The sequence below is a fragment of the Ruditapes philippinarum genome, unplaced genomic scaffold (genome assembly GCF_026571515.1).
Source record: "Ruditapes philippinarum isolate M1 unplaced genomic scaffold, ASM2657151v2 ctg198_1_1_1_1, whole genome shotgun sequence".
In the NCBI taxonomy this organism is placed as follows: Eukaryota; Metazoa; Mollusca; class Bivalvia; order Venerida; family Veneridae; genus Ruditapes; species Ruditapes philippinarum.
The window spans coordinates 34406-60174 of NW_026866186.1; the positions used below are offsets into that span (position 1 = coordinate 34406).

General features: G+C 35.1%; 2 protein-coding genes across 2 annotated transcripts; both read left to right on the forward strand.

The window, feature by feature from the left end:
• The first annotated feature begins 13111 nt into the window (after nucleotides 1-13111).
• LOC132731627 (ADP-ribosylation factor 4-like) lies at nucleotides 13112-16220 on the forward strand. The gene is made up of 2 exons (XM_060717838.1): nucleotides 13112-13200; nucleotides 15708-16220. Exons 1-2 carry the CDS (start codon nucleotides 13112-13114, stop codon nucleotides 16135-16137), a joined length of 519 nt encoding a protein of 172 aa, XP_060573821.1. The 3' UTR covers nucleotides 16138-16220.
• Nucleotides 16221-21663: 5443 nt separating this feature from the next.
• Nucleotides 21664-25418, forward strand: LOC132731624 (uncharacterized). Its single transcript, XM_060717835.1, has 3 exons — nucleotides 21664-21817; nucleotides 23604-24285; nucleotides 24651-25418. Exons 1-3 carry the CDS (start codon nucleotides 21794-21796, stop codon nucleotides 24971-24973), a joined length of 1029 nt encoding a protein of 342 aa, XP_060573818.1. The 5' UTR covers nucleotides 21664-21793; the 3' UTR covers nucleotides 24974-25418.
• The last annotated feature ends 351 nt before the right edge of the window (nucleotides 25419-25769 follow it).

Sequence of the window (25769 nt, forward strand, 5' to 3'; positions counted from 1 at the left end):
AAAAACTTAAAACATCTTTTAAAAAAAAACCAAAAGGTAGAGCTTAGATATTTGGCATGAAACATCTAGTGAGTGTCGATCTAGTTTTTGCAAGTAAAAGCCCTGGGGGTCATTCCTTTTCCATAAATGTATATATAGTAAAAACTTTAAAAAAAAACCCAAAGAGCTTGAGCTTAGATATTTGGTATGAAACGTCTTCTAGTGAGTGTCCAGTCTGTTCAAATAAAATCCGTGGGGTCAAAATTGGCCAAACCCGGGGGTCATTGATTTTCCTTGTATGTTTAGTAAAAATTTGTTCGAATAAAAGCCTTGGGTGTTAAATTGGCCCCTTCCCAGGGGTCTGATTTTCCTTCTATGCCTAAAATGAAAACTTTAAAATCTTTTTAAAAAACCCAAAGAGCTTAGATATGAAACATCTTTAAAAAGGTGTTTACAAAGTTTGTTCAAATAAAAGCCCTAGGGTCAAAGTTAGCCCCGCCCAACAGGGGGGGGGGGGGCGGCATTGATTTTTCCATTTATATACATGTATATAGTTAAAACTTAAAAAATCTAAGAGCTAGAGCTTTGATATTTTGCATAAAACATCTTCCAAGTGGATTGCTACCAAGTTTGTTCAAATGAAAGCCCTAAGGTCAAAATTGGCCAGGCCCCTCAAGGGTTCATTGATGTTCTTGATTTGTATATAGTAAAAACTTGTGAAAATCCAGAAGAAGTAGAGCTCAGATATTTGGCATGAAACATGTTCTAGTGTATGTGTACCATTTTTAAAAAACTAAAAATACCCCCTAGGGTCAAAATTTGCCCCCACCCCAGGTCATTTATTTTCCTTAAATGTTCTGTAAATCCTGTACTTTTCATGATGTTTCAATTTTTGCTATTTCTAGATAAATAGAGCTATCCTAGTCACCCAAGCCTCGGCGAAACCACTTATGATGTTAAAGTTTGTTTACCGCCTCTACTTTTTTGGAAGTCCATCGACATATTACCACTTGTTTCAACCTGTAGACATGAGGTGGTAACTCTATCTAGCATTTAATTTGACAGAATTTTGTACCTTTTTAACGCCCGTTTGAAAAACGGGACGTATTATGGGAACGCCCCTGGCAGGTGGGCGGGCGGCGTCCAATTTTGTCCGGAGCATATCTCCTACATGTATGGAGGGATTTTAATGAAACTTCATAGAAATGTTCACCACTTTGAGGAGCAGTGTCGCGCACATGAACCAGTTCTCTAGGTCAAATGTTCACCACCATGATATGTATTGCTATATGCATGATCCAGGTTAAAGGTCAAGGTCACACTTAGAGCTCATTGAAAAATGCTTGTCGGGAGTAAAACTTCCACATGTATAGAGGGATTTCAATATTACTTGACACAAATGTTCACCATTGTGAGGCGGAGTGTGGCGCGCAAGATTCAGGTCCTTTCGGCCAAGGTCAAGGTCACACAGAGAGGTCCAAGTTCAGATAAAAATATGGTGATGTGTATATGAACCATTTAGTCATCATTTATTGAGGGATTGTAACACAAATGGTCATTATCAAGACTATGGCTGTGTAACATATAATTAAGGTCAATATATACAAGGTCAAGGTCACTAAAGATGATGAAATAACCAGATTTTGTCCGGAGCATATCTCCTAAACGCATGGAGGGATTTTAATGAAATTTCATAGAAATGTTCACCATTATGAGAAGCCATGTCATGCACATGAACTAGGTCTCTAGGTCAAAGGTCAAGGTCACACTTAGAGCTCATTGAAAAATGCTTGTCCAGAGCAAAACTTCCACATGCATAGAGGGATTTCAATATAACTTGAAATTCAGGTCCCTGCAGCCAAGGTCAAGGCCACACATAGAGGTCAAAGTTTAGATAAAAATATGAAGATGTGTATAGGGACGATTTTATCATCATTTATTGAGGGATTGTAACAAAAATGGTTATTATATTGACTACGGCTATGACACATGTACTTTAGGTCAATATATGCAAGGTGAAGGTCACTAAAGATGGTGAAATATCCAGATTTTGTCTGGAGCATATCTCCTACATGTATGGAAGAATTTTTATAATACTTCATGGAAATGTTCACCACCATGATATGTATTGCTATATGCATGATCCAGGTTAAAGGTCAAGGTCACACTTAGAGCTCATTGAAAATGGCTTGTCCGGAGCAAAACTTCTACATTTATAGAGGGATTTCAATATAACTTGGCACAAATGTTCACCATTGTGAGGCAGAGTGTTGCACGCAAAATTCAGATCCCTGCGACCAAAGTCAAGGTTACACATAGAGGTCAAAGTTCAGATAAAAATTTGAAGATGTGTATAGGGACCATTTAGTCATCATTTATTGATGGATTGTAGCACAAATGGTAACTATCATGACTACAGGTGTGACACATTTAATTTAGGTTAATATTTGCAAGGTCAAGGTCACTGGAGATGATTAAATATCCAGATGTTGTCCGGAGCATATTTTCTACATGCATGGAGGATTTTTAATGTAACTTTATAGAATTGTTCACCACCATGAGATGAGTGCCCTGCACATGAACTAAGTCTCTAGATCAAAGGTGAAGGTCACAGTTAGAGCTCATAGCAAAAGGCTTGTCTGGAGCAAAACTTCTGCATGCATAGAGAGATTTCAATATAATTTGGCACAAATGTTCATCATTGTGAGGCTGAGTGCCGTGCATTATTCAGGTCCCTGCGACCAAGGTCAAGGTCACACATCCTGTGCATATCTTCCCTACTGATTTGTTTTAAGGTTCATTTAACAACACAGTGCCAAGGATAAAAACTTGCTTGCTAGATAACACTTATCTGTAATGCCCCCATCTCAATCTAAAGCTTTCGTAAACGGGCCTATTTTGTGACTATGGCACCCTTGTTTTTAATTGGAATTTACGTTAAAGATGGTTGCGTACCACTTCTAATATTTTCAAAGTCCATTGACATTGCTTTGAAACTTTGCACACTAATTCCACAACCTGTACACAGGAGAAGGTTACTATCAAGCATTTTGGCGAAATTATGTCCCTTTTTCGACTTAAAATTTACATTAAAGTTTGTGTACCACCTCAGATATTTTCATATTTCATTGACATCTGGCTTGGAAACAAGCTGAAATTTTATACACTTCTTTGTGACCATAATAAGGCCTATAACTGTAACCTATATTTAGAAAAATATTAGCCATTTTGTGAACTTAGAAAAGTTTACATTATTGAAGCACTAAAAATAGTCGCATGTGCTGTTCTACCGACAGCCCTTGTAAAAAGGACACTGGAATCAACTCTACAGTTATTTTGAAACTACAAACCTCATAGATTAAATATTCAGTACTAACTTGGTAAAACTATACTTGAAATAGCATGATTATGACATTTAAGAATAAATTTATTGTTAATTATGCCCCCACTTCGAAGAAGAGGGGGTATATTGCTTTGCACTTGTCGGTCCGTCGGTCCGTAGACCAAATGGTTTCCGAGTGATAACTAAAGAACCCTTAGGCCTAGGAACTTCAAACTTGGTATGGTGATTGGTCATGACCAGTACATGACCCCTATTGATTTTGGAGTTAAGGGGTCAAAGGTCAAGGTCACATTGACCTTCTAAGCAAAAACGGTTTCCGATCAATAACTAAAGAACCCTTTGGCCTAGGAACTTCAAACTTTGTATGGGGATTGGTCATGATCAGTAGATGACCCCTATTGATTTAGGGGTCAAGGGGTCAAAGGTCAAGGTCACATTGACCTCTTAGGTAAAAACGGTTTCCGATCAATAACTAAAGAACCCTTAGGCCTAGGGACTTCAAACTTGATATGGTGATTGGTCATGATCAGTAGATGACCCCTATTTATTTTGGGGTCAAGGGGTCAAAGGTCAAGGTCACATTGACCTCTTAGGTAAAAACTTTTTCCGATCAATAACTAAAGAACCCTTAGGCCTAGGGACTTCAAACTTGATATGGTGATTGGTCATGATCAGTAGATGATCCCTATCTATTTTGGGGTCAAGGGGTCAAAGGTCAAGGTCACATTGACCTCTTGGGTAAAAACGATTTCCGAGTGATAACTAAAGAACCCTTAGGCCTAGGAACTTCAAACTTGGTATGATGATTTGTCATGACCAGCAGATGACCCCTATATAGGGGGTTATGGGCTCAAAGGTCAAGGTCACATTGACCTTATAGGTAAAAAACAGTTTCTGATCAATAACTTAAGAACCCTTAGGCCTAGGAACTTCAAATTTGGTATGGGGATTGGTCATGACCAGCAGATGACCCCTATTAATTTTTTGGTCAAGGGGTCAAAGGTCAAGGTCATATTGACCTTGTAGGTAAAAAGGGTTGCCGATCAATTAACTAAAGAATGCTTAGGCCTAGGAACTTCAAACTTTTTATGATGGTTGGTCGTGACAAGCAGATGACCCGTTTTGAATTTTGGGTCAAGGGTCAAGGTCACATTGAGCTTGTTGGTAAAAACGGTTTCCAATCAATAACTAAAAAACGCTTAGGCCTAGAAACTTCAAACTTGGTATGATAATTGGTCATGGCCAGCAGATGACCCCTATTGATTTTGGGGTCAAGTGGTCCAAGGTCAAGGTCACATTGACCTTGTAGGTAAAAACGGTTTCCGATCAATAACTAAAGAACGCTTAGGCCTAGGATCTTCAAACTTGGTATGATGATTGGTCATGACCAGTAGATGACCCCTATTGATTTTGGGGTCAAGGGGTCAATCTCATATTGACCCTGTACTTAATGAAGGTTTCTGACCAATAACTCAACTACTCAAGTTGCCTTGGTTGATATTTTTATATTGAACTAAAAATGCTTTTGGTAAACACATTTGAAGGTCTTATGTAATATAACAACTTGGCTGTTATTAATGAGGCCTACATGATTCATAAAATTTATGCATATATTATTTGGTAAGATTTGTAATAACTTAAATTGCTGCACACAACCTATGGGGTCACAATAATTATTACCTTGTGACTAGACATGACCAGAAGATACTAGATAACCCTTATTAATTGTTTGTTCACTGGGTCAGTAGTCATGCATAATAACCTGATCACATGACTAATTAGCTGCTGATAGGGGGCATACATGTTTTACAAACATATCTTGTTTTACAAGATGTTGGTATTTTACAGTTGATCCAAATTTTCATCTTGATCCTAAAAGTGAATCTTATTTTTATCCGATTATTTTTGTATTTGTTTTGTTATTTATTAATTTCATCCCAAAATAGGTTGGTTTCTTTGCAAATAAGTAATTATTTATATTTTGAATAGGTACCATTTAATTCTAGCATAAACGATCAGTTTTAGTTGTATAAAACAATGAAAATAAAATCAGGATCATCTGATCCTGATCCTTATATTTTCTTTGTGAACAACTGGGCCTGAGTTTGGCATGTAGCATCAATTTGTAGATTTCTACAAAAATATTCATCGTGATATTGATCATGAAATCCTCTCTTGTATGTACAGAAGTAATCAGTTCCTTGAAAGTGGAGGCAACTAGTACGCGGTAGCCGAACTGTGATCTGGTAAAAACAATGTGGCTAACTGCCGTGATCCGGAGTGAAAACTACCAACACCACCATCTTTTTGTGATAAATACTATGCTTCTATAACAGACTCAATCAAACCGTGCCTGCAAAATTTTCAAATTTGTCCCTTTGGATTTTTTAGGGATTCTTATTTTCTCTATTTTGGCATATAGAATTGCCTAGTAGACCTTTATAAAAGTATAATGAAATATGCACATAGGCTTTTAAATGCCGTGCACTACTTTGAAGGTCATGTACAATTAGTATCACAAGAATAATTAAGATAAAACAAGTTTGTTGATGTACCTCTCTTCTTATTGAAAGATTAAATTTGATTACTCAGATAAATTTACATTCGGGCTTATACGAGTATATTGCCCCGCCTTTGTGGTGCTCTTGTTTAGCTCATCTGTTTTAAAGAAAAAGTGTTCATGTACAAGAAGTGCTGTCGATCAAAAAACTTAATGTAGATCATAACTTAATTTAAAAGGTATCAAAATGAAACTTGGAATGCTTGCTTATCAAGTATTCAGAAAGCTTTATTTTTAGAGTTATGTCCCTTTTAATTTTTGTCAGAGTTAAATAGAATGATTTAAAAATTATGAAAGATATCAAGTTAAATCTTGGAAAGCTATATTTTTGGTGTTGTGCCCATTTTAACTTAGAATTTTATGTCGGAATTGCTTTTTAAAATCATTGACAATTGACATGGGGGGGGGGGGGGTGGCAGAACCTGATATGGATCTCAGCAATTGAGCATCGATGAAAAAATCTGTGAAATTCTGCTGATCCTGATGTGCACTACAACACCAAATGTGAAAGAGAATATATACAGGTCAATCACAGTTTTCATTTTTTTTAAAAAATTATATAAAATTCAAATGTTTTCCCCTTTTAAAGAAAATAGAAATGTGATTCTATCCTCTTGACTTTTCTCTATATTTACCCATTTTTATTTCAGATTTTTTATGCAGTCTTCGTCGTAATATTGTTTCTGTCATAGGTTCTGCTGTGCCCAAAGCATACAATATTCAAAAGATATATACATGTATATTAATCTACTAGACCTAGTAAATTAATTAATTAAAAATACAGAACTACATTGTTTTCACAATTATAGCGAACCGATGCAACATGTATCCTGTTTGCAGCACAGACACTTGGGGTGTGGAGCTCAAAACGCCTTTAAAATCCAAATAAAATGCATTTTTGTCAATCCCAGCACATAATTATACTGATCATATATATCAAAAAACTTAATATAAGCCGTTTTGAAAAAAAATCATATTTCAACGTCTATAATAATACACAAGATAAAAATGTTCGCCGGAGAAAATTCGCACATCTTCCGTCAACATCACCATGTATTTTATTCCATTTTCATTATTTTCACATAATCATTTGGTTCATCGACACAGAAGCTATAATTCTTCACGATGATGGTTAATTTTAAACTTTAACGGTAATATAAACAACGCAACAGCCGAAATAAATATCAAGATTATCGCCGTTTTACTCCATTTACAAAATCTTTCGATAAATTCAAACGTAGGCCCAGCTTTGCCGTGTGCAAAATGCGCTGCGCTTTGAAGATGGGAACCAGTCGGCTATAAGCGGAGCTATTCGTTTATATGTTGGTTCCCATGGCGCATACTTCAAAGCGGGGCGTATTGAATTTATCGAAATACTTTTGTAAATGGAGTAAAACGGCGATAATCTTGATGTTTATTTCGGCTGTTGCGTTGTTTATATTAGCGTTGAAGTTTAAAAACTTTAGACCAGGGTATCATTTACACTGTCAAACAGCTGTACAAGAAGCGTCTCCTGAGAAGGGTCATCACATCAATTGACCAGAACAGTTCATCTACAGCTGAAACCATCTCAAAACAACTTAATGTGCTTGACGCCATCCAGTGGGTCAATGCAGCAGTGAAAGAGGTGAAAAAAGAGACTGTTGTTAAGTGCTTTGCGAAAGCTGGACTTTCTAGTGATGTAATAAATGTAGATGAGGATGACGATGTACCTCTTGGTGAACTTGTTGAGCTTGTGAGGGCTGCCAATGAGAGACTGAACATATCTGAACAGATGTCACCAGAGGAGTATGTCAGTGCTGATGATGAGGCTCCAGCCCATGAGGAACTGACAGACAATTAATTGGGAGCAGGATTTGTTGGCTGCTCAAAGAGACAATATAGAAACCACTGTTGAATCCAATGTTGACCTATTATGTGATGACCAGGATTATGATAATGTTGACCTTCAATGTCAAATCAAATCACATCAAGAGGCACTACAACACTTACAGCAGCTTAAATTATACTGTGGATTAAAAGACTTGAGTTGTGTCCTTCCATCCCTAAATGAAGCAGAAGAAACACTGGAAAAAGTGACTGTGAAATCAATGTGTAAGACAAAGCAAGTGACCATTGAAAGATTCTTCAAGTGAAAACAAAACAAGTGCTTGTTAACAAAGATTTAATGTCATTACTAGCTATGCATTGTGGAAAGCCTTGACTGTCTTATAATTATAAACCTGAACATTGTTATGTCCAAATAGCAATATATTGAGTCAACCTTTCCTTATACAATGTGCACTCATCAGTATATTATGTGGATCCATCTTTGTATGTAGTCAACTGAACAATATATGATGTCAATGTGTCTTTATATGATGTCAATATAATTATCATTATACGATGTGCATTTTTGAATATATTCTGTGGAACCATCCTTATATAAGGTCAGAATAACAATATATTATGTCAGTCTGTCCTTATATGATGTCAGTCTGTCATTATGTGAAGTTATGAATATATTATGTGGAATAATTCTTATATAGAGTCAACATTATATGATGTCAATGTCTCCTTATATTATGTCAATCTATCAATATACACAGTGCATTTTTCAGTATACAATGTAGAATCGTCTTTATATAGAGTCAACTTAACAATATATGATGTAAATGGTCCCTATATGATGTAAATCTTTCATTATACGATGTGCATTATAATAATATATTTCAAATATGAAACTTATTCTTCTATATAGAGTATGAATACAAGTATATTATTGGTCAAAAGTCCCATATGAATGTTCGTCTTTCAATAAAAATGTTAAATGCATGTGCAGCCAAATTTACAATATAAATTATGTGGGAACCATTCTTATATAGAGTCAAAACAACAATATATTATGTACATTCATCTTTATATAGAGTCAATTTAACAATATATGATGTCAATGCGTCCTAATATGATGTCAGTCTTTCATTATATGATGTGCAATTACAAATATATTAAGTGGAACCATTCTTATATAGAGTCAAAACAACGATATATAATGTAAAATCGTCTTTATATAGAGTCAACTTAACAATATATGATGTCAAATCGTCCTTATGTGATGTCAATCTTTCATTATATGATGTGCAATTACAAATATATTATGTGGAACCAAATTTATATAGTCGAAACAACATTATATTATGTAGATCCGTCTTTATATAGAGTGAACTTAGCAATATATGATGTAAATGCGTCCTTATATGATGTCAATCTTTCATTATACGATGTGCATTCATAAATATATTATTACGATTATATAGAGTCAAAACAACACTATATTATGTAGAATCTTCTTTATATAGAGTCAACAGCAGTTTAGAACCGCCTGGGATTCCCTCAAGTCTTGAGATTTTATCACAATGGGATATAGACAGTTCCCGCCACTTACGGTGAATTGTTAGATATTTAGCCCCATCAGTATAATGACAAAAGCACACAATATAATGATGTTTGCACTTCATATAAAGCAGCGGTCGTATAATAATAGATGCATATCGTATAATAAACGATTCACATCGTATAATGAAAAATTGACATATATTGATAAGTTGACTGTATATAATGATGCAACCACATAATATATTCATAAATGCACATCGTATAATAATAGATGCACATCGTATAATGAAAGTTTGACATTATATATTGATAAGTTGACTGCAATAATGATGCAACCACATAATATATTCATAAATGCACATCGTATAATAATAGATTCACATCATATAATGAAAGATTGGCATACTATATTGATAAGTTGACTGCAATAATGATGCAACCACATAATATATTCATAAATGCACATCGTATAATAATAGATTCACATCATATAATGAAAGATTGGCATAATCAGTGTGGCCATACCACGTGACTTTTCGGGTACGGAACACGCCGATTTTTCACCCGATTCAGGTATGTTTTTTCTTCATAACTTATTTATTACTCAACCGATTTTGTCAAGTGATGTGTGGCAGCTGTAAAAGTTGTCCGTACTTTACTTCTGTGTTATATGTTTCAGGTCCTTCGGGATCATTGAGTCCAGCACATTTAAGTGTTGATAATTGAGCCTACCGCTCAAGCCGCTGCTAGGGGGGCGTGAGGGATGTTGTATTTTTTCTATTATCCCTCATGTACAGACACAATCAACCGAATCTGCAATTTTCATGTAATTTTGCTGTTTTAATGCTTCTGAAAGATCACTTTTTTTCAGATGTTTAACTGCCACTACTGTGACGCGTGAACACAAAAATGGCAATTATGGTGGCTGATTTGGTACTTTGCGCGTTGTACATGAACACCGCAAAACGTTCCGTACCGCAAAACGTTAACGTATATGGACATTTTGCGGCGCAATCGTCACATTTTTCTGTACATTTGCGCAATGGTAGCCTGGCCGCTAAACGTCCATATATAAAGTTTATATTAATTTCATTTTGACCGCGCATTAATGATGCGGCTAATGTCTGATCAGGATCCATGCTGTTCGCTTACAAACCCTATAACAAGTAGAGAAACGCATAGCGAACAGCATGGATCCTGATCAGACTGCGCGGATGCGCAAGCTGGTCTGGATCCATGCTGGTCGCAAACCCATTATATTGGTTTTGTCATGACGCGACTCAATTAATGCTCGTGCATGAAATGCAGTCTGTCTACTAGATGTTATATAATTATACATGTACATGTAAAACATTTTTTTTAGGCTTACATACTCAATTTAACCGAATCTGCAATTTTCATGTAATTTTGCTGCTTTTAATGCTGCCAAGGGATCACTTTTTCCCAGATTTTTATACTTCACAACAAACAGGTGTCAAGTGATGTTGCACTGTAAAAAGTTGTTCCGTACTTACTCTGTTTCATATTTTTCATGTCCTTTACGGATTCATTGAGTCCAAAGCAATTAAGGTTGATAAATTGAGCCTACCCCGCTGCTAGGGGCGTGAGGGATGTTGTATTTTTTCTATTATCCCTCATGTACAGACACAATCAAACCGAATCTGCAATTTTCATGTAATTTTGCTGTTTTAATGCTTCTGAAAGATCACTTTTTTTAGATGTTTAACTGCACTACTGTGACGCGTGAACACAAAAGTGGCAATTATGGTGGCTGATTTGGTACTTTGCGCGTTGTACATAACACCGCAAAACGTCCGTACCGCAAAACGTACGTATATGGACGTTTTGCGGCGCATATCGTCCACATTTTTCTGACGTACATTTTGCGGCAAAAATGCATGGTCCTGCCGCATAACGTCCATATTTTAAAGTTTATATAATTTTCGTTAATTTTGACCAGTTTTTATCAGATGCTATTGTGTGTTAATTTTAGCTCACCTGAGTATGCGCCTGTCTGTCCGTCCAAATTTAGCTTGTTACCACTCTAGCATCAACATACCCTAAGCAATATGTCCAGGGTTATCTGCCCTTGAATTACAATATATGTTATATTTCACACAGGGACCCAGCACAGTGTTGGGATAGTGTAAGAAAGTAATTTAGAAAAAAAAATATATTGTATATAGAAATTGATATATAGACAAGGGGTTGAACTCGCCAAATCGGCCGAATGCCCCTAGTCCAGTATAAGTCAAAATTGCAAAGTCATTCTTGCGTAAATTATATAAAGCTATATATCAAATTGCAGCTAAATGACAACACTAGACGTTGACAATAACATTACTGTCCCCACTTAAACCGTTTTTGAATAACAAACCGATATTTCGGATGAAACATCGTATTTTTGCTAGGTCGGACAAAACCGTGCAACCTGTCAACGCTCGATTTTCTACGTTTTTAAATAAAAAAAGTCAGAATTATATAGAATCGCACTTTAATGTTTATTTCGTCATATCTTTACCTGAAACAATATGAAAGTGACAGAACCAATAAAAGTAACGTTTATAATGAATGTATTTGAGTACAGAAAATATGGACGATATGCGACGCAAAGACACACTCTCGCCGCAAAACGTACACCAAATACGATATGCACCGCAAAACGTCCACATGTGTACGATATGCGACGCAAAACATCCACACGAGTACGTTTTGCGGTACGGACGTTTTGCGGTGTTACAGCACGTTGCGTTGTTGTTAGCAACCTATATCGTTATCGCCTTTTCGTCTTGTCGCTAGCGACAACACGACAACGCGCCGTTTGGCGCGTCTAAAGCGAATACATGTATAAGTCCTTGTATGGTAGCATAGTAGTGTGGTAACAATGGGCGTATTGACATTCTGCCTCCCATATCTATAGCTGTCATATCTACATTTTTATGTTGTACATTTTTAAAGTTTGGCGCTTTGTCGTCTTGTCGTCCTGTCTCAATCGAAGCACGCCAAACGGCGCAATGTCGTGCGGTTCGTGGTCGCGATGTGTCCCTGCAGATTGGCTTATAAGCCAATAATTCGATTTGATGTTTTGAACCGAGCGACAATGTGACATCGCGTCATCACGCCGCACGACAACGCACCGTTTGGCGTCTATAGTTAGCGACAGGACGACAAGACGAATGTCCGACAACGCGTCGTGTGGCGCTTTGTCCTGTTGTCGCTAGCGCCAACACGACGCAAAAATCGTTCCAAATCAGCCGCCATAGGCAATTGAACTTCATGAACGCCACAAATTTATAATTTCATTCTTTCTTTACATGCATGTAAACTTTGTTCTGATGAAATTTATATTACGGATTTACGAAGATTAAATCGTGGTGTTCGGCATTGTTAGCGACAGGACGACAAGACGGAAGTCCGACAACGCGCACAAAAATGTTCCAAATCAGCCACTATAATTAAATCAGCATGTTTTAATCACAGACAGAATCAATATCTATAAATAGGAACTAAACACAGTCTATAAAAAGACCAGCTACGAGATGTAAATTCAGCATAATTATAATATACTTCGCATCATTCAGTAGCCTGTTCATCTTTGTAACGTTCAAACATTAATGATCGTGAAAATTAAAAAAAAAACTGTAAATATAGAAAAACTAAAATGGGAAATTTGGTCTTTAAACGTTTATTTGCTGATAAAAATGTACGGATATTAATTATTTGATATAAAATTCCAACAAATTTAATCCGGGAAAATTTTGAACTGGGTAAAAATAATTATTTTGTGCTGGGAAAAGGGGGCTTTACGAGAAGTACTACAAAAAAAATGTAAAAAATGACACCCAAAATAAAATATGGGAGGGAATTCAATACGCCCATTGTTACCACACTACTATGCTACCATACAAGGACTTATATTCGCTTTGGATTGTTGTGGGAGTTTGTAAGTATTTACATTAAAATTATCAAAGTGAAGGAATAATTACCTTAGATTCTAAGATTGGAACTATTTTGTTATTTTTTTTAGAAATACATGTATTTAAATTATTTCCATCACTTTTGAATAAGGGCCGATAACCTGACTAGGAATTGATATGATATATTACCCAAACATCTTCATGCTGATTTATATTTTGAGCCGCGCCACGACAAAACCAACATAGTGCATCCGCGCAGTCTGATCAGGACCCATGCTGTTCGCTATCAGATTCTTTACTTGTAATCGGGTTTGTAAGCGAACAGTATGGAATCTGATCAGACTGCGCGGAAGCGCAGGCTGGTCTGGATCCAAGCTGGTCGCAAACCCATTATGTTGGTTTTGTCGTGACGTGGCTCTTTTAAATTCGTTTGAGAACAACTTCAGCTAGCACAGTCTGGTCTCATATATCAAATGTGGTACATGAAACAGTTTGAACCCCACTGCAGCTAGATCAGTCTGGTCTCACATATCATATGTGGCACATGAGACCATTTGAGCCCATTTTCAGCTAGATCAGTCTGGTCTCATATAACAAATGTGGTACATGAGACCATTTGAGCCCATTTTCAGCTAGATCAGTCTGGTCTCATATGTCAAATGTGGCACATAAGACCATTTGAGCCCATTTTCAGCTAGATCAGTCTGGTCTCATATATCAAATGTGGCACATGAGACCATTTGAGCCCATTTTCAGCTAGATCAGTCTGGTCTCATATAACAAATGTGGTACATGAGACCATTTGAGCCCATTTTCAGCTAGATCAGTCTGGTCTCATATGTCAAATGTGGCACATAAGACCATTTGAGCCCATTTTCAGCTAGATCAGTCTGGTCTCATATATCAAATGTGGCACATAAGACCATTTGAGCCCATTTTCAGCTAGATCAGTCTGGTCTCATATAACAAATGTGGTACATGAGATCATTTGAGCCCATTTTCAGCTAGAACAGTCTGGTCTCATTATCAAATGTGGTACATGAGACCATTTGAGCCCCTTTTCAGCTAGAACAGTCTGGTCTCATATATCAAATGTGGTACATGAAACCATTTTAGCCCATTTTTCTTCATACTTCAGCTAGACAGTGTGGTCTCATATATCAGACTTGGTACATGAGACAGACAGTTTGAGCCAAACTTCAGCCATTACAGTCTGGTCTCTTAAATAAGATGTGGTACATGAGACCAGTTGAGCACAACTTCAGCTAGAAAAGTCTAATCTCATATATCAAATGTGGTATATGAGTCCGTTGCATCCCACTTCACCGAGAACAGTCTGGTCTTATATATCAAATGTGGTACATGAGACCATTTGAGTCCCTTTTCAGCTAGAACATTCTGGTCTCATATATCAGATGTGGTACATGGGACCATTTTAGTCCCATTTCAGCTAGATCAGTCTGGTCTCATATATCAAATGTGGTACATGAGACCGTTTGAGTTCCATTTCAGCTAGCAGAGTCTGGTCTCATATATCAAATGTGGTACATGAGACCGTTTGAGCCTCTTTTCAGCTAGAACAGTCTGGTCTCATATATCAAATGTGGTACATGGCACCATTTTAGTCCCTTTTCAGCTAGAACAATCTGGTCTCATATATCAGATGTGGTACATGAGACCGTTTGAGTCCCATTTCAGCTAGATCAGTCTGGTCTCATATATCAAATGTGGTACATGAGGCCGTTTGAGTTCCATTTCAGCTAGCACAGTCTGGTCTCATATATCAAAAGTGGTACATGGCACCATTTGAGTCCCTTTACAGCTAGAACAATCTGGTCTCATATATCAAATGTGGTACATGAGACCATTTGAGCCTCTTTTCAGCTAGAACTGTCTGGTGTCATGTATCAAATGTGGTTCATGACACCATTTGAGTCCCTTTTACAGCTAGAACAATCTGGTCTCATATATCAAATGTGGTACATGAGACCATTTGAGCCTCTTTTCAGCTAGAACTGTCTGGTCTCATGTATCAAATGTGGTTCATGACACCATTTGAGTCCCTTTTCAGCTAGAACAATCTGGTCTCATATATCAGATGTGGTACATGGGACCATTTGAGTCCCTTTTCAGCTAGATCAGTCCGGTCTCATATATCAAATGTGGTACATGAGACCATTTGGGCCTCTTTTCAGCTAGATCAGTCCGGTCTCATATATCAAATGTGGTACATGAGACCGTTTGAGTCCCATTTCAGCTAGCACAGTCTTGTCTCATATATCAGATGTGATTCATGAGACCGGTTGAGTTCCACTTCACCTAAAACAGTCTGGTCTCATATATCAGATGTGATACATGAGACCGGTTGAGTTTCACTTCACCTAAAACAGTCTGGTCTCATATATCAGGCTTTAAGGACATGGTTGTAGATTTTCTAGATAATGTGGACACTTATATGACGTTAGCATAAGAGGTGTTGTTAAACGTCAAATATCCTCACCAAATGTAAACTAATTTTTTTTATTTCTTTCAGTAACCGTGTCACCGTGGATGAAACTATAAAAGAATATTGCGAGAAGATACAGGAAGATGTTCTACCAAATGAGGTACCTGTTCTTATTCTCGCCAATAATCACGACGACTCGCGCGCAACTTCACTAGATAATATCCGGGAACAATTCGGGAAAGAAAAATGCTTCATTGATAGACGTTGGGCGGTCCATGGTGTCGACATTTGTAACAAAGAAGACAACGGATTGTTTGAAGCGTTTGATTGGCTCTCGGATCAGATGATAACCAATGAAAAACAAAAGATGGCTTTGGATATATTAACCGGAAGCGATGCCAACGGAAAGACTAACACATTTGAGAAAAAGCTGCGAGATAAAGAAGATAAAGGTTTTCTATCAGAATTCGTTAGGTCGCTGAAAAGGATTGTTTGTCGGCCAGTTATTCGACAGTAACTAGGTACATCATCGTGATGAGACGGGTATGAACTAGAACAGACAATATATTCGAAACTATTAATAGAAATAGAAATATACTGCTTGGCGGAATAACCAGGACATTGTTGATATAACCATGAATATTAGTACGTATATGACATAACATTGTTATATACTCGTATAATAGTGTAAAAAATTCATGTATATCTGAAGCCCGGAAGGTAAACATTGGTATCTAACAATCATGTATTCATGTAGAAGATGATAAAACATTAATTGATTGGTCACTCATATGTAAAATGTAGATTAGATCTGTAAAATGTATACATGTAGATGTACATATTATGCGAATGAGACTGAAAAAGTAAAAAGTCGATAGAAACAAGTCACCTTCAAATGATAACAAACTTAGTGTGTAGAAAAAATGGTTGATCGTCTATAAAACATGTTCACGGTAATGTGCATCCGTCTGTATATGGTCCAATAAAGCTGTAACAGAAATTTTCCTGTAACGATTCACAAAGCATTGTTTAGTGATAAATGAACAGCCTTTTTTATATAAACATATGAGAACAGCAAGCTTAAATCCCCTGGTATGTCAGTTTAATGGTTATCTCAGAGATTATTCCAAAGTCTCTAAAACTTCTGTACTCCGAAACCTCTCTGTTGTCATGACCTATTAAAGTATGCCTCAAAACGAACAGTCTGAAAATGACACAGACTCGGTTTTTAATTGTGCCGGAATCTATCTTTAACATAAAATACTTGCATTGAATATATATGTCTGTATATTTATTGAATTTCTACTTGATTTATTATTAATGATAATGGAAATGTTAGCTAGTATACCAAAATTTCTAAATGGACATTGATTATTTGTGTTGAAGTTTTGTTGGGAGAAAAAAAGCAACTGCACAGTTGTGCAATGTTCAGTATCGTAACCATCAGAAACTGACTCGTTGACATAGTTAAAACAATCAAAGAACTAAATCAGATTATTAAAATAACTTAACTACACAGATTAATTCAGACAACATCACAGCAAAAACCTGGTTTAAACTTGCAAAAAAATTAACAAATAAACAAAGTTCATCAACAATACCAACACTTACAGATGGCTCAGCGATAGCAGAATCAAACAAAGAGAAAGCTGACCTTCTAAACACCTATTTTAGCAAACAATCAACCATCGAAAACCCACACCATCCCCTTCCACCTCTTGAAATCATTACAAACGTCCTCATTTCTGGTATAACAGTCACTACTCAAGACGTTAAGGACTCTATCAATTCTATGGACTCAGCTAAAGCATCTGGTCCGGACTTAATTAGCCCAAGGCTCATTAAGGAAGGTAAGGATGAACTAGCTTCACCACTTGCAAGGTTTTTCAACAAACTTCTTTTAAAATCTGTATTTCCCTCCTCCTGGAAACTTGCCAATGTGTGTCCTATTTATAAAAAGTCTGATCCTTCTAAAACATGTAACTACAGACCTATATCTCTATTAAGCTGTCTTGGAAAAGTTATGGAAAGATGCATCCATAAATACTTGTATAACCATGTCATTTCAAATAAACTATTAACACCATTTCAATCAGGATTCATTAAAGGGGATTCAACCATAAATCAGCTAACCTTTCTTTACAATGACATCAGCAAAGCCCTAGATGAAGGAAAAGAAGTTCGAGCAGTATTTTGTGATATATCAAAAGCTTTCGACAGGGTTTGGCACCAAGGACTCATCTATAAACTTTCTTCTTTAGGCATACAAGGTTCTCTTCTTCAGTGGTTCTCATCTTACCTTGCTGACAGAAAACAAAGAGTCATCGTATCAAATACTTCTTCAACACTTTTAAATATCAATGCTGGAGTACCTCAGGGGTCCATCTTAGGCCCTCTCCTGTTTCTAATATACATTAATGACATAGTCACTGATATTGAAGCAAACATTCGACTTTTTGCTGACGACACTAGTCTCTACATCATTGTCGAAGATCCCAACTCTTCTGCTGCAATATTGAATTGCGATCTTTCAAAAATTTCTCTTTGGTCTAAAACTTGGCTTGTCTCATTTAATCCCTCAAAAACAGAACCTGTCCTTTTCTCAAGAAAACGAAACAAACCCGCACACCCTTGTCTAGTCTTTGACAATGTGAACATTTCTAGTGTTAAAGAACACAAGCACCTTGGTGTCATCTTTTCTGAAAATGGTAAATGGACATCACATATAACATCAAACGTTAATAAAGCTTGGCAGAGAATTGGTATTCTTCGAAGTCTGAAATTTCTTATTTCTAGAGCGGGATTGGAGAAATTATATATAGCCTTTATTAGACCTTTGCTTGAATATGCCGACGTGATGTGGGATAACTGTAGTAATGAACTATAAAATGATATTGAATCAGTTCAGCATGAAGCAGCAAGAATCGTCACAGGAGCTACTAAGTTTTGCAACATCAACAAATTAATTAGCGACCTCAGTTGGGATACACTCGCAGAAAGGAGACGAAAACATCGTCTCGTACTTATGTATAAAATGAAAAATGGTCTCGCTCCTGATTATCTCTCTGGTCTGATACCAGAACATTGTAATCAACCCTACACTCTTCGCTCTAACACCGATATCCCATTAATACACTGCAACTCCCAATCATATGCTACTTCTTTTCTTCCGTATACTATTCGCCAGTGGAATTCTTTACCTGGAAATATTAGAAATGCATCCACAGTAAGTGCTTTCAAACACAAACTCAACTACAGAAATATGTCGTCTAATAAAAAAAACATCTGTATAATTTTGGCAGCAGGAAAAACCAAGTAAACCATACACGTCTCAGACTTGGATGCAGCTCTCTTAATTTCGAATTACATAGGAGAAACTTAATCTCGTCTCATTTGTGTACATGTGGTGCTATAGAAACTGTTTCCCACTTTCTGCTCAGTTGTCCTAAGTACCATATCATACGTCAGCAATTCTTTGACGACTCACCCTGTGCACCAACCCTAAATAATCTTCTTTTCGGCAATGATCGCCTAAGTATGGACATAAATCAGAATCTGTTCACACTTGTCCAGAGCTTCATTGAAGCATCAAAGCGTTTCGATTCATAATTCCCGACTCAGCGTTTTAAACATCGTATTTCCATGACAAACTGTGTGACACAACTTTTGTTTATTGTTATTATTATTTTTATTTTTTTCTCTTTTTTTTATTAAAAGGGAAAATGAATAAACAAAAAATCAAGTAAAACCTTTCAAAAAAATGTTAATTTAGATCAATTTTGAACTTAAAAACATGCACTGATCATATAAAGTGAAATAATAAAGACGAAACTCCATCATGGAAAGGAATTAATATAAGTGTAATGCTTGTTTTCCAATCCATATATATTGTGATGTAAAAATGTTACATGCTTGTAAAAATTGATAAAATAAAATATGTTTAAACTAATCAAAGAACAGTCAACACTAAATCGTGTTTTATTTAATGTTAACACGCATCATCCAGCAAAATATATAAATTTTCCCTTCCACAGATTTTATTGGAAAATGCATAAAATTATAATAATATTTCATCGTCTCTCTTAAGTATTCCGACTGGATATACAATAATGACGACTCTTAATGATCGATATTGATAATTGATAATAATATAATGATTATCGTACAATAATAATATAATGATTATCGTACAATCATTTGTTCCACGGAATGTTTCAATAAAAGTACTTATTGCATTCAATCTTATCAACTTGGTTACGTTTTCATTTCCAGAGTCCAAAAATTCTATATCAAATGCATATCGTACCTCATATAGCCTCGTTTAAAACATAATCTACATTTGCACACTGCTGAATCACTAGATGGGGATTTATCTTGGCGTATTTAACGGTGTTTCTATCCAACAATAATAAGTTTATATGTGTAAGTGAGAGCTTTGGCTCTATGGTAATAGTCATGAAATGCATCAGAAATATTGGAACAATCAAATCTGGAGAAATATACTACATAAGACAATGTTCTTAATGACCTGAAGTCTTGTCCTTTTCGACAATTTATCTGTATATGTACACTAAATGCAACGTTCACACGGTTAAAAATGTCATAATTACATTTAAATGCACCTGAGAAAAAAAAGGAAACAAAAAAGCAAAAGTGAACTAGGAGAGTGTAGCTACATAAGAGTAAAGTATATGTGTGTAGCATGTTATTGATATAAATCAAATCGTTATATGTATAAATGGTTCTCGGTCTTGCCCCTGTTTCAATTATAAGAGATCATTTACAGAAATACTAACTTATAACTTCACATAACTCTAATATTTAGTTTCCGTAAATGATAAAGCCTTTTATCAAAATGAGTGAGCAAGATCATCAAAAACATAATGATATTCATCTTCCATACCGTTAAAGATTCTTAAGGTACATTGTTTCAGATCACTTTTTTCAGTCCTCTTATTTAAATGGTGCGAAGACTATCTTAGTTATGCAAGTGCATATCTTAATTTCGAGCAATGCACGTTTTAATTCATAGACGCCGGGATTTTAAAACTTACTTTAAGATTTTTTCAAAAATAGAGTGAAGTTTTCTTAATAACATATTGATATGACATGATCGCGTGTGTTCCGAATATTTGATTAACAGATTATAGCATTAAAGTATAAAAAAGAGATATCTGTATAAATTGCTAACATTGGATAGCCCCAACCCAATGTTTTCTTATACTATTAATCAATAACTATGATACACCAATAATTTGAATATAATTTCCTACATAAACTATAATTTAGTTTAGAAATTGCATATGTTATTACACTTTATTATCAATTTAAGATTGCTTTTTTCTACAGTAACTGTTCATTTATCTACAGTTGTAAATTTTCATACTTCCAGGATATATAGTCCTGTATGCATATACTGACTCATAACTATGTCATTATCAACATATATAGACCACTGATCGTTTAGAATAATTAACCTATCGCAGTGTTAGACTATGTTGTATAACATTACATGTAAACATTTTTCTTAATGAAATATCAAATTACTTCACATTAAGGTCATTCGATATGTGCACCCGCGGGCATTATTAATATGCGCTTTAAGTTAACGGCTGTCAAAGTAGAAATTAATTGATTTTCTAGTGTTACATGCATTTGCAAATATCAGTCATATTTGAATGGTGTTTCAATATTTAAAAGTGCAATAACGTGTTTTTAACATGACACAATTTTCAATTTATTTAAGAAGAGAATATATAAAAGAGGACAACATGTATAATTTCTTTACTTGTTTACATTCACGTAATGTGATCAGATATGATTAGTCAAGCGGAACTGTCGCGTTCAAATTACAAATATTTATCATAAGTCGGTACCCGGATAAATCCAAATACAAATCACTGGCGAGTTGTAAATGGGATATGGACGTACATGTATCGATTGTTTGAATGCGAAAGTTTTTATAGAATAGTAAATATACATTTAGTATTGGTATTAAAACGCCATTATTTGAACAATCGACAGTTTATATTTGCAGATTTGGACGTAATTTTATGAAAGAAAGTTACAGCAATTTTTTCTTTGTTGAATTTGTTTACAGAATTTTAGACAGAGTAATGTTTGTGTTAGCGGGAAGGCTGGTCTGTTCATAGACTGTAGTCTTGTGATATACAATGCACACCGTAGATGTTATTGGGGTAAGTGTTTCATATACTCATTAAATGTTTATTTGATTTATTACAGCTATTTAATTTGTAGTTTGATCATAATATTCTTTCATCAATTAACAAAACAGTCACCTAAATTATAAATAATAAGATCTTATATATCTTCACAGACAAAGTTTTCAATATTTCAAGTATAACTTTATATATATCACATTATAACAGTTGCAATGTAAACACATCTGTTACACATGTAATATTTTTTTTATGAAATTATATATTTTCCATGTATGTAAATGAAATACAGTATTGTTCATTATCGCATGTGTTATTGATCAAATTTAATTCTTGTTATTTTTACTCTCTCTCTCTCTCTCTTTCTCTATGTTTATATACATGTTAATAATGAGAAAAAAATGTGCATGTTTGTGATGAGAAAATAACAGACATTTTAGTAATAATTAGTGCTTAACTACATTGAAACGTATATGTTTTGTATAGCCGGTACACCGTTAATATCATACCAAAATCAGAACCATATCATATCTTATCAAGTGATGATTGTTGATCAAGCGGTCATTTGTATTAATTTATTTCTGTTATAATGAAAATGCTAATTATAGTATAGCTTGTTAATATACTCGTATGTAGAGATATTTTGCCGTCGGCTTAAAAAATAAATCAGTCTACACTTTTGTGAACATTTTTAACAGAAGTGTTGTAAATCAAATCTATAGTATTGTTAATCAAATCAAATACTAGTACATTTGTACTGGTTAAATATTATGACTTTAAAAGGAAAAAGCAAACACGTTAACACTTAAGTTTGTATAGATGATCCAAATGTAGTAATCCTATATAGCAAAGTGGAGAACCTGCGTTTCTATACATAAATACGATATTATTTGTTGTAAAGTGTGAAGCTTATATAAAGTAGATCTCAGATAGCATTACAAACATAATAATCCCATACATACACGCTGTATAAGATGACACGGTGGATAATATTGAAACATGTATGTAAATTAAATCTATACATGGAGTCCGGACTGAAATACTTTTCTGCGTCACTGAAATCACTTAACTGAATCCACAAAAACAACATTTTCAACTTCTTTTGAATAGGTCCGTATATATAGAATTTTCTTTTGTTTTTATAATTTTGTACAATTTTGTATATTCTACAAGACTTATAGTGCTATCTTGTATTTAAAAATAAGGTCTCATTTGTTACCGTACTTGTAAAACGTATTGTAACCTTTGGTTTATTTAATAATGCCAACATTAACTTATTAAAAACTTTGGCTGAAGATTTATGATCAATGCAGTTGTTAATATTTAACATTCATGCGGCTGATATCAAGTTTATATATGTCACAAGAAGCTGCTGAAGCTTTTGTAACCAGAAACGATCTATATCTGACACGCTGCATGTTAGCTATTCAAAACATTAAAATCGATTTCTTTTAATTATAATTTATATTGTATCTATTTTGTAATCTTTGCATCCTAATGTTAGTCGATATTTCTTTTGAATAAGTTGCGTATCAAAACATCAATAATTACGTCAGCAGGTTGGTTATGTGCTGGAAACAGTTCTTTGACCGGAGTATATTAAAATGTTACAAAATATGAACAAATAAAAATCTGCAAAGCAACAACTCACATGCATATTTGATAAATGATCTCTGGATTCGAACATGCGTTTCAGGTATCCTCCCCCCTCCTCTCCGATTTAAGTTGTACTATATTTACGTAATATCCCCTCTCAAAGCGAACTATTTTGATTTGATAAAAAAAAAACGTTTTCTCATTTCAGATTGGCTGTGGAAACGGGAATAGCTCTAACTGTCCAAAACTTCATTTGCGCATGGCAACCACTTCCGGTATAGGTGACACAATGTTCATCTTCGATCTGTTCCAGAGTGGTTTGATATTTTCAGCATTGATCGCTGGCCTGCTCAGCATTTGTCACGTGATCTATTGTCGTGCTATAATCTGTCGTAATTCGTCATTAGTGCTGGTACTCATTTTTACTGGTTTCTGTCATATGATGGTATGTGTATATTTACTGCAGGTGTCAGAGCATTCGGCAATGCTGGAGGTGCCTCGAGGAGGTCATCAAAACTGTACAGATTATTACCTCCCAGCAACATTAGCAAACACTATTAGTTTAACAGCCATTTTACATAATTTGATTAGATTGAACATAAAATCAACAATTTCAGCTGCTCTAGTTTGGACGGTGTCAGTCGGGAGTATCATTTCTGGACTTTTATGTATAATGCGGTTACATGAGTTTTTTCCACCCATAATGCAACAGGATACATTTGTTACTATTGGGAGCACTAATGAAACCCATCTTGATATATTTTGGTCAGTTTGCAAGAAAGAGGTCAGTGTTGAAAAAGTGAGGATGTTCGCAGAATACGGACTAATATATGCACCTGTTGTCATCGTCGTCATCTTTGCATGGTATAAATCGTATAAAAGGAATAAAGGTATATTTATGAGAATTTTATACATTTTGAACATATTCAAATAAGTACTTTATTCGCATATTTTCGATTTAGCTTTAAATTTCATAAAATAAGGGAAATCAAATTTGCTATGCCAGACACATATCATATGATAAGTTAAGTTGAAGACAATAACACTGTGAATCCTCTTTACCGTGACTGAACGTGTTTCACGTGAAGAATGTGGCGATTACCCAATCTATGAATAAAAAATAAAACGTTAAGATAAAACAGATGTTTTAAAACATTGAAATGTTGTTTTTTGTCTCAATAGCTTTATGTAATGCAATAGTTTACAAAATATTGTAAGATTTATATATATTGTTTGATTTTATATATCATTTTAGATTTATCATTGCTGAAGATACGAATAAGTGATACAACGGACTGTCAAGACTGTGCACATTTCTGTGCTTGCTCAAAACTCGGCCCGTCATTCGTCGCCATTTTGGCGTATTCTGCTGTGATACTTTTCATTGCTCGTCCGGCTATGATTATATATGCGCACGCAACTACGGGCTACTTCCGGGACATCCTGCCAAGTCTTCTACATACGGTGATGTACTGCTTCATATGCTCCGAATATCTCTCAAAGGCATTTAAATTACAAACAAGAATTACAATAGCCGGTACTAATAACTGCAGTAAGAAAAGTATTCTTCACGTTTGAAGTGAAAAAGTGGTATGCTGAGTATTCTTTACTGAAATCCATTGTAAATAGATAAACAGTACAATGTATAATGTATGTGCAATATAGCTATATATTAAATACGACCATGGATATGATGAAAACGATTCTGTTGTTACAACACCAGGAGATTGATACTGTTCGTTACCATGAAAACACAACATCAATACGGACATTGTACAATGTATAAAATGTTCTTTTTTCCGTCCTCAAAGTCCTCAAATGCCGACAGTTGGTATTTAACATTTCTAGAGAATAAGCATTGTAAGGTCCTGGGAAATCCATGTATACATTTACAATACATGTTCAATTAAAAGATATAGTAGATTTATTATTGTTGTCATTATAGATTACATAATACTGCATGTGCTTGGTCATGCGTGACCATTATTTTCTGATGTCAAAATAAAAATTATTCTACCAATTATTTTCTGTATTTCTTTACAGATAAAGGCCTAAATTATTGTATCATTGTATACTTATTTCATACTTTTCTTTGCCTTTTTTTAAAACTATATTTGAATTAAATCCTTTTGAATCATCAATAAAGCTGCATGCCTACAGATTAACCAAACTATAATATATTGCAAGAAAAATAACAGTGATATATAAATGAACTAAGATTTTTAGAAAAGTAAAAACATATACACTTCAATTTTTTTATCTCGACTTTTCGCAGAATAATACTGAAGGTAACGGATTGAAACTTCATACACTTGTTCGCTGTGATTATCTAAGATGATTGACACAAGTCACATAACTCTGATTTGCTTTTTTA